The sequence below is a fragment of the Mastigoproctus giganteus genome, chromosome 12, assembly GCF_048544385.1.
Source record: "Mastigoproctus giganteus isolate SK-2022 chromosome 12, ASM4854438v1, whole genome shotgun sequence".
In the NCBI taxonomy this organism is placed as follows: domain Eukaryota; kingdom Metazoa; phylum Arthropoda; class Arachnida; order Uropygi; family Thelyphonidae; genus Mastigoproctus; species Mastigoproctus giganteus.
The window spans coordinates 59,384,728-59,396,893 of NC_143586.1; the positions used below are offsets into that span (position 1 = coordinate 59,384,728).

Genomic DNA, 12,166 nt, shown 5'->3' on the forward strand with positions numbered 1-12,166 from the left:
TAAGCCTGATATACCTTCATCAATATCATTGATAAATATACAAAACAACAGTGGACCCAACACCGAACCCTGTGGGACTCCACTAATAACATTAGTCCACGAAGAGCAGCACCCATTGATTACCACCCTCTATCTTCTCCCACTTAACCATCCTTTTATCCATTGTAGCAACTTACCCTTAATACCATTCTGCTCCAATTTGTACAAGTCTTCCATGCGCAACAGTGTCAAAAGCTTTCCTGAAATCCAAATATATGATATCAAAATTATTATTTGCATCCAGTTCCTTTGTAACCACATCATAATATCCTATCAAATTTGTCAGACAAGACTTTCCCTTAACAAACCCATGCCGTGTCTGAATTATTGCTGCAGTCTTGTCTAGATGATCCTGCAATGCACCTTTAACCAGTGACTCCATTGTTTTACCCAGAACAGAAGTTAAACTAACTGGTATGTAATTACTCGAGTCACCCTTTGATCCCCCTTTGTGAATTGGGGATACATTTGCACATCTCCAGTCCGTGGGAACCTCCCTTGAGTCCAAGGATGCTCTCATAATTATGGCTAAGGGTTTCCTTAGTTGATCTGCCGCCTCCTTTAATATAACTGGATAGATCCCATCCAACCCAGGTGCTTTCCTTATGTTTAACTTCAACAATTTCTCCTCCACTTTGCTCTCAGTTATTACAAAATCATTAAGTATCTTGCTACAATTTGATAACCTTCTGCCATTTTCAAATAATAATTCCTTAATAATTCCTCATGTGTGAATGTGAATGCAATTCAGTTTGTTTGCTATTTGAGCAGAATCATTAACAGTCGAACCATCGATGTCAAGTGGACCAATCAGATTCATCCCCTTCCTTTTAGAGTTTATATAAGAAAACAAATCCTTGCTGTTTTTCTTAGCAACTTTTGCCACGGATTTCTCGTAATCTGCCTTCGCCTGCCTAACCTCCTTTGTGACCTGATTACAGACTAGCTTATATCTGCCATAGGCTTCTGAGTCGATTGATAATTTATATGTATCCAATGCATTTTTTTTCTCTGTTACGAGTCTCATTAGTTCATTTGATAACCATTTAGGCCTAAACCTTGAACAATATTTCTTAATAGGTATGAAACTTTTAGTTTCATGCCTATTAAGTGCTTCCCACTTAGAATTTACTTTTGGTAACATCATCGTTTTGAGAACAAGAGGAGAAATACCATCAGGACCTGGACCTCCATCGAGAAATACCACCAGGACATCATTTTCATTTATTGAGATTGGCACCACAAATTTGCAACCCCCCCCAAAGCATTGTGGAATACATGTATGCAATTTTAATAGTCTATTCATTAACAGTAAACTTCGTACATAATGATAACAGATATATCACTTGGAACCCCAACACTACAGTTTTCACATTACTGAACTGTATTTTTCATCACTCTACTTTGGTCACATGCAATTTAGTAAGTTACCCCTTAACCTATATATATTGTAGCTTTCAATTAATTTGTGTTTGATTGGTTCCCCAGTTAAGAGGCTTTTCCTTCAGTCTGTATTGGATGAATATTTGTTTATTTACATTGCACATATGAATAGCTTGCATTTCATAAATCAATGTTAAGTTCTCTTTATTTTTCTAAGGACTATAATGAAATGAAATATAGGTTAGTATATCCTTTCACAGCACATGTTCAGAATGGTACTTAATGTTTTTAATTCCACAATACAGCCTAGGATATACTGTCATGTGTTATTAATACATAAAACTTACAGTACCTTATAAGTGTAGATATATTAGCATTAATAGAGGCATATGATGCAAGAAAGTAAGCTTATATAGCATCAGCCAAAAAAAAAAAAAACTTCACACATCCATTCAATCCAAATGCTTGTCTAGTTCTGCCTTGAACTTATTTAAGTTTTCGACCTCCACTACGACAGATGGAAGTTTGTTCAACTATCAACCACACGCTGGCTAAAGGCAAATTTCTGCACATCTATTCTACAATTATCTTTCCTCAATTTGAATTTATGTCCCCTTAGGTGAGTAATCTGAGCAAGAGGAAGAATCCCATCAGCACTGAATTTGCTCAAACCATTGAACTAATGCCTAGGTTTCAAGGCATTAGTTCAATAAGATCATCTCACAGGTGCCTAGTCTCCAGACACTGCAATTTGCAGAACTTAAGACTTTCTTGGTAACAGCAACCCTTTATTCCACTCACCAAACTTGTTGCCCTTCTCCGTACTCGTTCCAGCAGCTCTACATCTTCCTAAAACAAGGCCCCCAGACCAGTATGCAGTAATGAAGGTGTGGCCTGACCACTGCCTTATACAAGGGGACAATCGTCTCCTTATTCCTGCATATCATCGACAAGACACTATTAGCTACTCTTGCAGCCTGTCTGCATTGCTCAAAAAACTTCATATCTGACAGCACAATTACTCCCAGGTCCTTTTCATTCTCTACTACCCTGAGTACAGGGTGTTTATAAATGGTGTGAAGTGATTTATTGCACAAAGACTAGGACAGATATCAGTATCTCATATACATACCTTGTGAAAGAGAAAATGTCAAAGTTTTTTTTACATCACATCACTTCACAACGATTCAATGTGGGAATCACGTGTAACATGGCAAATATCCACACTGTAATCAAACTCTTGACATACCCTGTCCAGCATATCCTGTGTGACTGTGGTGGTAGCTTCTTCAATTCTCTGCTTTAGTTCCTAGATGTCTTCGAAATTACCAAGTCTCTGACAGGGAATATCGGAACGGAGATGTGCACAAGTACCACCTTTGAGGTGAAAGGAATCATACAGCGAATAATTTAGGCAACTGAGATGAGCAGCAGTTTAATCAACCAATAACTAAAATTCTGTCAGAAAAAGGTACATTGGGTTTGGCAGACTGCAAGTGGAAATGGACATTGTTGAGATTAGAATTGATGCCACGTATATTTGTGAAATGAACTAGGAAGTGTTTGAGAGATTTAGATCTTTTTGCAAATAGACCCCACGGGCTCACATCTGGTGAGTATGGTCTTGGCACACCCAGGGTCCTGAGCTGGATATCACCATTCTTCTGTTTCTTGGTGATTCCCTTCTACTTCTACTTCTCTCTCTCTCTTTGAGTAACTCGGAAATTATTTTTTTTGGCTGGTGCAGCATAAGCCTTAGGCTTCCTTGCACTATATGGCTAGTAATAGTAATAATGTCATGTGGCAAAGGTGGTACATAAACACGATCCTTTATGTAGCCCCACAAGAAGAAATCACACAGAGTTAAGTCCAGTGATCTCAGCGGCCATTTCAAAAAACATTCGTCCCTTTCTCCAGCAGTGTCCAATCCAGCGCTTGTGTAGCTCAGTGTTAAGGTACGTCCAAACGTCATTATGGAAGTGGGGAGGGGCCCTGTCTTGCTGGTAAATAAAGTCATCACTATCTTCCTGAACTTGAGGCATCAAGCTGCAGCATATCGAGGTAGGACTGCCCAGTTACAGTGGTAGAGGTATGACAGGTAATGCCAACGGGCAGTAAATGATGGAACTACATACCTCAGAAGTAATGACTGGGAAACTTTCATGTTTTCTCTTTCGAGTGGTATAAATAAGTAAATGGTATCTCTCTTACTCCATGTGCAATAAATTATTGAAAGTGTTCCCACCATTTATAGACACCCTATATAGTACAACACAGTTGGTACATTACCTGGGCTTACTACTACCCATATGCAGTACTTTACATTTTTCAATGTTAAACTTCAGTTGCCACCTCTCAGCCCATCTGCTCAACTTTTCTAGATCCTCTTGCAGTAGTATCCTATCATTACTGTTATTAACAACCCTGCCAACCTTTATATCGTCTGCAAACTTAGACATTAACTCTGATATATCTTCATCATTATCATTGATAAATACAGAAAACAACACTGGGAAAATACCAAAAACCCTGAGGGACTCCACTAATAATATTAATCCACAAAGAGCAGTATCCACTCTGTCTTTTCCCACTCAACCATCCTTTTATCCATTGTAGCAATTTGCCCTTAATGTCATACTGCTCCAATTTGTACAGTAGTCTTCCATGTGCAACAGTATCAAAAGCTTTCCTAAAATCCAAGTATATGATATCAAAATTATTTTTTGCATCCAGTTCCTTTATGACCATATCATAGTATCTAATCAAATTTGTCAGACAAGACGTCCCCTTAACAAATCCATGCTGTCTGACCTATAACTGCAGTCTTGTCTAGATGACCCGGCAGTGCTTCTTTAACCAGTGACTCCATTATTTTCCCATCATTATGGCTTAGCGGGACAAAGAAGTAAAGCGTAAACATGTTAACTTAAGTGTTTCACAAAAATTAGAACTGACTGAGAAGCTTGAAGGTGGTGTGACCGTTGCACGTGTGTGTGAGATTTATAGAGTCAAAAAGCAAACAGTTTCAGACATTTGCAAAAATAAAAAAAACTTAAGGAGTCTGCATTAAAATACAGTGTAGATGGTTGCTCCAAGATGACTTCTACTACAGTTGGTAGTAGAAAACATACGAAAGTGGCCAAAGATAAAAACTTAGAAGAAGCAGTGTACAAGTGGTTTGTTGAGAAGTGCTCAAGTGGTGGTGTTGTTAGAGGTGTTGAGTTAAAGTCAGCTGCTGAAAGGCTTACTAAGCATATAGGCCTAAAATTCCATTGATGGATGGCTGTGGCGTTTTCGAAAGCACCACAGCATTGTTAATAAAAGAACCTGTGGTGAATCTTTAGGTGCAGATGAAAAACAAGTTGAGGCTATCAGAAAATATCTAAATGACTTCATTAAAAATGATGGCCTCATTTTATCACAGCTTTATAATGCTGATGAGACTGGGGTTTTTTTATCTTGCTGTTCATGAAAATACCCAGGCTTACAAGCATGAAACAAGCACCCCTGGTCGTAGGCTAAATAAGGAGCGAATTTCAGTTTTATTTTGTGCAACTGCTGATAGCTTGCATTGGTTTAAGCCTATGGTAGTTGGTAAGGATTTAATGAACCAGTTACTGGTGATATATTCCCACTCAAAAAATGCCTGGTTTACAATGCATATTTTCTGTGATTGGTTCTTTAACCATTTTATCCCTGATGTGCGACGCTATCAGACAGATGTGCTGAAAATTCCTTCTCATGAAATAAAGGCTGTTTTACTGCTAGATATGCACCTGCTCACCCTAATGCTGAGAGGTCAGTTAGCGGGGATGGGAGAATTGAATGTGTTTTTCTGCCTCCTAACACTACTTCATTGATACAGCCAATGGATCAAGGTGTAATCATAACATGTAAGAACTTGTATAAGAAATTTTTGGAAGAGGTGACGGTTGTTTTGGAAGAAACAGAAGATGCAGAAGAAAATACAAGAGGCACCAGGACACTGCAAAATTTACATGCATACAATATCAGATCTGCTATCTTCAACTTATGAAGTTGAAGTTGATCTATCTTCAAAGATATGAAGGTACCTTGGCCAATACTTGGAAGAAGTTGTATGGCGTAGAACCTGAAATGGACTTTGAGGGAGTTGGGGCGTCTAATTTTCGGGACACTCTTCTGAGGTCCGGCAACAAAAATGCAACTGATAATGATGTGGAATAGTGGCTCGAAAATGATGAAGGTGATCCAGGCTATCAAATTTTTTCTGAGGTTGAGATTACAGAAAATGTTCTTCATGGAGAACAAGAGGACGATGATGATGACAAAGACGAAGAATCAGTTGCACCTCATCCTAAATTGTCTGTTATACGACAACATATGGATGACATCATACATTATATTGAATCATCATCAGACCCTGATGTGCTTCCTTATTATGAACATTTTAGAGAATTTCGATCTACAGTAATAAGGAAGCAGCATTGAGGTGTAAGGCAACTGAAGCTTGATGATTTCTTCAAGACCACCTTCATCAACTGGACCTGCTTCAACAGAACCCTCTACCAGCAAGGAATTAACACCTCTCCCCCCATATGAGTTGTTTCTGACTCTGAAAATTGTGATTTTTTTCAATTAAGTTAATATTAATATTGAATATTATGTATCTTTTTTTTAACATTTTTTGTATGTTTTTTATTCAGTGGAGTTTAAGAATTTTAAAGTATTTTTTCCCCCTCTAACATGGATTTAAATGAAAAAACTAATGTTCACATTGAAAACAACTTGTGTGAGCTTTAAGAAAAAAAAAAGTGGTGGAAACGCTCCATTAGTTATATTGTATAGTTTTTGACGTGTTTAATTAAAATAAAGTTTGGTTCCTGTCGTAAATTTATTTTTATACTTCTAACAAATGTTTGACATGTATAAATCACTCAATGTGCATTACAATAACATTTTATTCATCCTTATACATTATAATAACATTTTGATACATCCTGTACACTGTAAGTTCATTATTAATATATGTTTTTAAAATAGATTCGATTTAACAGACTTTCGGCAATAGAAGACACCCCTTCCCCCAATTAGTCCGTTAAATCAAGGGCCTACTGTAATATGATTAATTACATGATACAGCTGTGATGTAGGGAAAAATCATAATTAAATTGGCAGTTTGTATGGGAAAAAGTACACCATTCGATACCCAAGTTAAGAGTTCCGAATGGGCTCGTTGGGACTGCTCTTCATGTTTCAGCGTGACTCGGCCACAAGCCAGGTATGGATTGGGTAGGAACAGTAGCCTTTGGGTTCAAGTCGGGTGGAATTGTCTTCAGGTCGGGCCAGGTAAAATTCCAAACTTTTGCTTCACGCAATTCTCTATACAGTACTGCACATATGCATTGTGGTATCACATGATCACTTGTGGGAAAAGTTCAAATGTTTAGACAGTATAATTAAACACCAGTGACTTGTTGTACACAATTCTAAAACTTTATAATAGTGGGTTAGATTGCCCCATTCCTCCCAACTATATAGCCTGATAGCAAAAGCATCATTTTCATGATTGTTCACTTGCTTTTGTTTACAGGCACTATCTTGGTTTTCCCAAAGGCTACAGATATGTGGCAGGGATTAAAAGTTAAAAAGGTACCACTTTCACATGACAAGGAACGAGGTCATAAATATTATTTGGCATGGTCAGGGTTGTCAATAATCAACAAATTTCTAACCTATACACTATACAATAATCAACAAATTTCTAACCTAGGTGTTCTGGAATACATATTTCTCCTAATTGAAATGAAAAAAAATTATAAAAATAACAGCAATATGATATAAAGCAGCAGAATTTAATATAAATGGTTTTGGATTTTCATTTCTGATTATAATTAGTAGCTGACAATAATATAATAACTAACAATAACATTAACAAACATTCACCACATTTATTTCACCTTTATTTCCAGCAGAATTTTTCTGAGTGTACTTTTTATTTTATAAAGAAAATGTGAACTTCGTTGAGCAATGCCTTAAATTAGCATTACATTTAATTTCAAGCACACCATTTTAGACAACTTAAACTTCTTCATATTAATGAGAAATTAAAATCATGGATGAGTTTTCAGGATTTTGCACGATTGGTTTTTTGAATAAAATTACCAGGGTTTACCCGGTTAACTTTAATAAAAGTAAGGGCCTAAGTAATAATAAAATGACCTTCATCCATTTGTGCTAAGGCTTCTACAATTGATCAATATAAGCTCCTTAAATAACTACACAATAAAAAGACAAATAGAGATGACTTGAAGCACAGCTTGATTGTAATAAGTTTAAAATAATAGAGGGCATTTGTAATAACCTGGTATACATGATCTACTTACCTCTACATATTTCAAACTTATCTACTGCAACTGAATGAGACAATGCAACAAGAACTGATAGTGCACCACATTTTAATCTTAAATAAGGGGTATGCAGAGCATATATTACCACTTCCTAGAAAACAAAACATGCAAACTTTATGAAAATGTGACAAGTTAAATATAGAAATGTATATTAGTATTACACACTTTTTTTAGTAAAAAAAAAAAGTTAAGGATCAGCAAATTGTTCAACACCAAATTTCTTATATAGGTAAAATACCTCAGTAGGGATGTATAATGCAATTCTGGTATTAACATGTCTCAGCAGGGTCAGATCAAGGTATAGGGTGAAAGTGCAGTATGCAGTGGCATCACAAGTACAGAAGCAATCGTGACCTTTTCAGTGCCTCGTGTTATAATACCAAACAAAAATTGTCTATTAATGGTAAGCTATGATAGGTGTTCAAATATATTGTAAGAATAACTAATTGTATGAAAATTATCCTCTAGCAGAATTGAAATTCTAATAACCGAAGTTTGAAATTTGGGTGTAAAACTCCATCTTGCACCAACCAAAAATTTGAAGGAAATGCTATGTATCAGCATTGCTACACACAATAACAACTAAAGAATCTCCCTTGAACTTACAGCAAGTTGTGTTCTTGTAAAGGTTGTGTTTTGTGCCAAAACAATAATATAACTGGAAATTATGTTCCCAACCAAGTGTTCAATAGGCAATTTTGTACAGAAATGAATACAAATAGCATATTTGATAAACTCGTAATCACATATGAAGTGTGTACTGGTATTCATAACTGTTATGATTACTTCAATAGTCTTCTCTTTCTCTTTTCCCTTGGACTTAGACTTGGCTTTCCTTTTACTAACCACTTTTAAGAACAAAATAAATCAAAAATTTCTCCCCCCGAGCCTGTCTGAAAGTCCTGGTCAAATCCCTCCCCTCCTCTCCTTCACTTTCTTTACCAGTTAAATCATGATTAATGAGCTCCTATTAAATCTTTTTTTGAATTAAAAATTAGAAAATATTTAAAAGAAATGGTTAGACTTTGACCATTTAGGGGATTGTTTAAAAAATCTGTCATGTTTTGATTTCCCCACCTCCAAATTTTTTTTTATTATTACCATTAAACTTTTTTACACTAAAAAATTATAAAATAAACTGTTAAAATTTAACTGTAAATCCCTCATATATTCATGAACAATATGGATGATGCTTAAATTAATTTATTTTAAATGTTTTCTTACCTCTACATTTGCAGTACTCCATAGGTGAGCACCTCTGGCTGCTAGATGCTTCAAATCTCGAAGGGCATGCATTTTAACACCACTACGAGGATCCTCACGCAAATAATGAATAAGTAGTTCTACCTGCAAGTGAAGGAAAAATATTTTAATTGTTTTTCTCCCTTCAATGCAAAATACTTATATACTCTGTTAAGTGCACATTGTGCAAATACAATGATTTAGTTTTTTATATGAAAATACCAGGATGCCACTGGATATCAAAAGAATTATCTGGACGGTGATGCTAGCAGCAATCAAACTTTTTTACGCCAATGAAAAGGTACAGTTAAATGTCCTAAATGAACGACCAATAAATTTATGAGCACAATGGCAGAAAAGAAAGCTGCATGAGATCCGTACTCAGTAGCAAAATGGTCCAAAGAACAAAAGTGAAGAAGCCTTTACATCTATAAATTCTAGAAGGTTCCCTTACTGAAAAATTAATATCTATCTGATAAAGCTGCTGGTATTTTTGATACCAGTAGATTTATCAGATAGATATTAATCACAATATTTTGATCTGGCTAATAGCAAGATCAAAATATTGTGCTCCCCTATGGCATCTCCGACATACTGAAAGCAGTGAATTAGCAAGTAAATAACCCCCAAGTTCCAGTTAACATCTGAAAAAGATGGAAGACTTTTAATAATCTTTATTAGAAGTTGTCCATAACAAATATTCTGATCTGCTTATCTGTAAAAATGCTCATAATACTCACCCATTATACAGATGCTACTCACCACAGTCATTTTGTCTATAAAACTCCTCACATTTTTATTTTTCCCAATGCTTATGCCATACTAGACTGACTAAATAATACTTTGTATTTTGAATCTTCCCCTGATCAAAACAAAACTCCTCCCTACCGCCACCTACCTTTTATCATCTCTATCCTTTCTGTATACATTATACAGACCATATTCAAATTCTGCATCAACTGTAATATACTGATACGTTTCTGATATCCATATTATTATGTCAACATTTGATAACGTTACCAATATGGTGCTTTTTTTGTTAAAAAAAAACCACATTCATCCATCTTACATGGTGGATGAATGTGGTTTGGTACCGTGATATATCTCTATTAAAGATATATCACGGTAGTATTAAAAAAAATAATTACTATAAGAATATCTGCTATATCACCATATTTTTCTGTAGTAGTAAAAAATTACAGAAGGTAGTGTAAATGGCATCGATTTAATTGTATCTCATATTGTGACTACCTTCAACAAGTTACCATGTATTGCACTACCTCGAATAAGTAACACTTCACCACCCTAGGATGGTGATATCCCCCAAGAATAAGTAACAATAGTCTTCTCCATTGGTGAAGCATTACTTATTAGAGGTAGTGCAATATATGGTAACTCGTGAAGGCAGTCACAAGATAAGATACAACTAAATCAATGCCATTTACACTACTTTTGTAGTTTTTTACTATTATAACTGATATTCTTATAGTAAATTACCAATCCATTGCCTATTACGCATTGTGCATTTATTATTTTTAGCGAAAAAAATAATAAATAAAATTAACCTTTGTGCCAGTAGTGCAAGCTAACTGAGATGAGGTGCCATTCCAAAGTAGGTAACAAAGAATTTCATTAAAGTGAATTAAATTTTATTGCCAATATTGAGGCAAGATAGGGAATGGAAATTATGCTTCTTACTAAAAGGAGCCTGAAAGGAATAACCACATTCACAGAATCTGACTAGGTTCAGGTGGAATATTAAGTCTCTGGTGTGAGATGATTAGTGATGGAGGAAATATAAGTGATGGTGGTGGGGTAAGTGTTACATGGCAAAGAACTGAGAAATATGCTAAAAATTTCTTTAGGCAACTTGAAATAAGCAAGCAAGTGCGAGTGTCTCACATTATGGGTGATTTTTTTTTATTACTTCATTCCTATGTTAGGTCATGGTGACCCTATAAAATGCGGCTTGACTATGCTGACTTGGAAGGTTCATCATACCGTTCTTACAGTAGTCATTTGCTGACGAACCCACCAGCAGCCAAAGGTTCCTTGCAAAACTCAAAGATATATAATTCTAAGGTCCGATCTTCTTAGACCCATCAACATTAACAGGGATACTGGTGTCTGACACCAGACACTCCTGTAAAAAAAAAAAAAAAAAAACTCCTGTAGTTCATGGTTATTGTTAAGACAGTGGGAAATAAACTAAACTCTTGCTGAACTAAATCCTTTAAGCTAGTATTAGAGTCATAATAATTTTGTTTAAGATGGTGGGAAGTTTCTAAAATATATCCTATCCCGACAACCTGAGCATCCAGCACATACGCCGATTCTAGAAGTGTCAGCCAACTCTTTTGATTTAGCCTACTGTTGACCAAGTTTAGCATAGCATCATGTCTTTTCACTCACATACTATGGGACCTATGACACCAGAGAGCTACATGAGACAGAGTATGGCAAGGCACCCTGCCCTACAATTTCAATCTGAAGATCACCCTCAAGATGTTCTGGAGAGGGCAGGAAGGGCATTAATATGGGTCCTGATCAGGTCAACAAAAGTATGTCCCGACAGAAGCCTGATGCCATCTCCGACCCATTGATGCTAGGAAGGGACTTTGGCTGAATCCTCTAGCCCACACCCATCAGAGGAACTGTAAAGAAGGAACCACCATCTATCCTTCAACTTATTCTTAGTGCCAATCAACACACTCCTATCTTGTTGCAGTCTCTTAACAGCTCTACTTTCATACATAATGTGAGAAATACTAGCAATCTTCCTAATGATATCAGGAGTACCAGAGCTTCTGCAGACATTTCTACTTAAGGATTGGGACAACCTAACAAAGAGATAGAATCCCCCAACCCCCAGCAGAAACATCTGCATAGAATAGGTGGTCACCAAATCGTTGGGTAAGTGTATCCATTTCTTGACAGCTAATCTGCAGATCGAGGGATTAAGCCACCCAGCTGTTATTTTACCTGAGACCAATAGATGAAATAGTCTGGGTATAAGAAATACTCTTAATATAAACAACCACTGCTGTGGTTTTAAAGGAGCTCTGGTAAGTCTCCCTAACAGCAGATCGAGATCAAATGCAAAACTGGTCTTC

The 12,166-nt window shown here is 36.2% G+C and overlaps 1 protein-coding gene across 7 annotated transcripts in view; it reads right to left on the bottom strand.

Annotated features, from left to right (window-relative positions):
* The window catches only part of defl (Integrator complex subunit 7), a 273,951-nt gene that overhangs the window by 190,152 nt on the left and 71,633 nt on the right, over nucleotides 1-12,166 (bottom strand). For all 7 annotated transcript variants that reach the window (XM_090386497.1, XM_090386499.1, XM_090386498.1 and 4 more), the window contains 2 exons: nucleotides 9,036-9,158; nucleotides 7,788-7,902 (listed from right to left, as the gene is read on the bottom strand). In XM_090386497.1, the coding sequence (XP_090242623.1) occupies nucleotides 7,788-7,902; nucleotides 9,036-9,158 (238 nt within the window). The remainder of the gene's footprint in view (nucleotides 1-7,787; nucleotides 7,903-9,035; nucleotides 9,159-12,166) is intronic.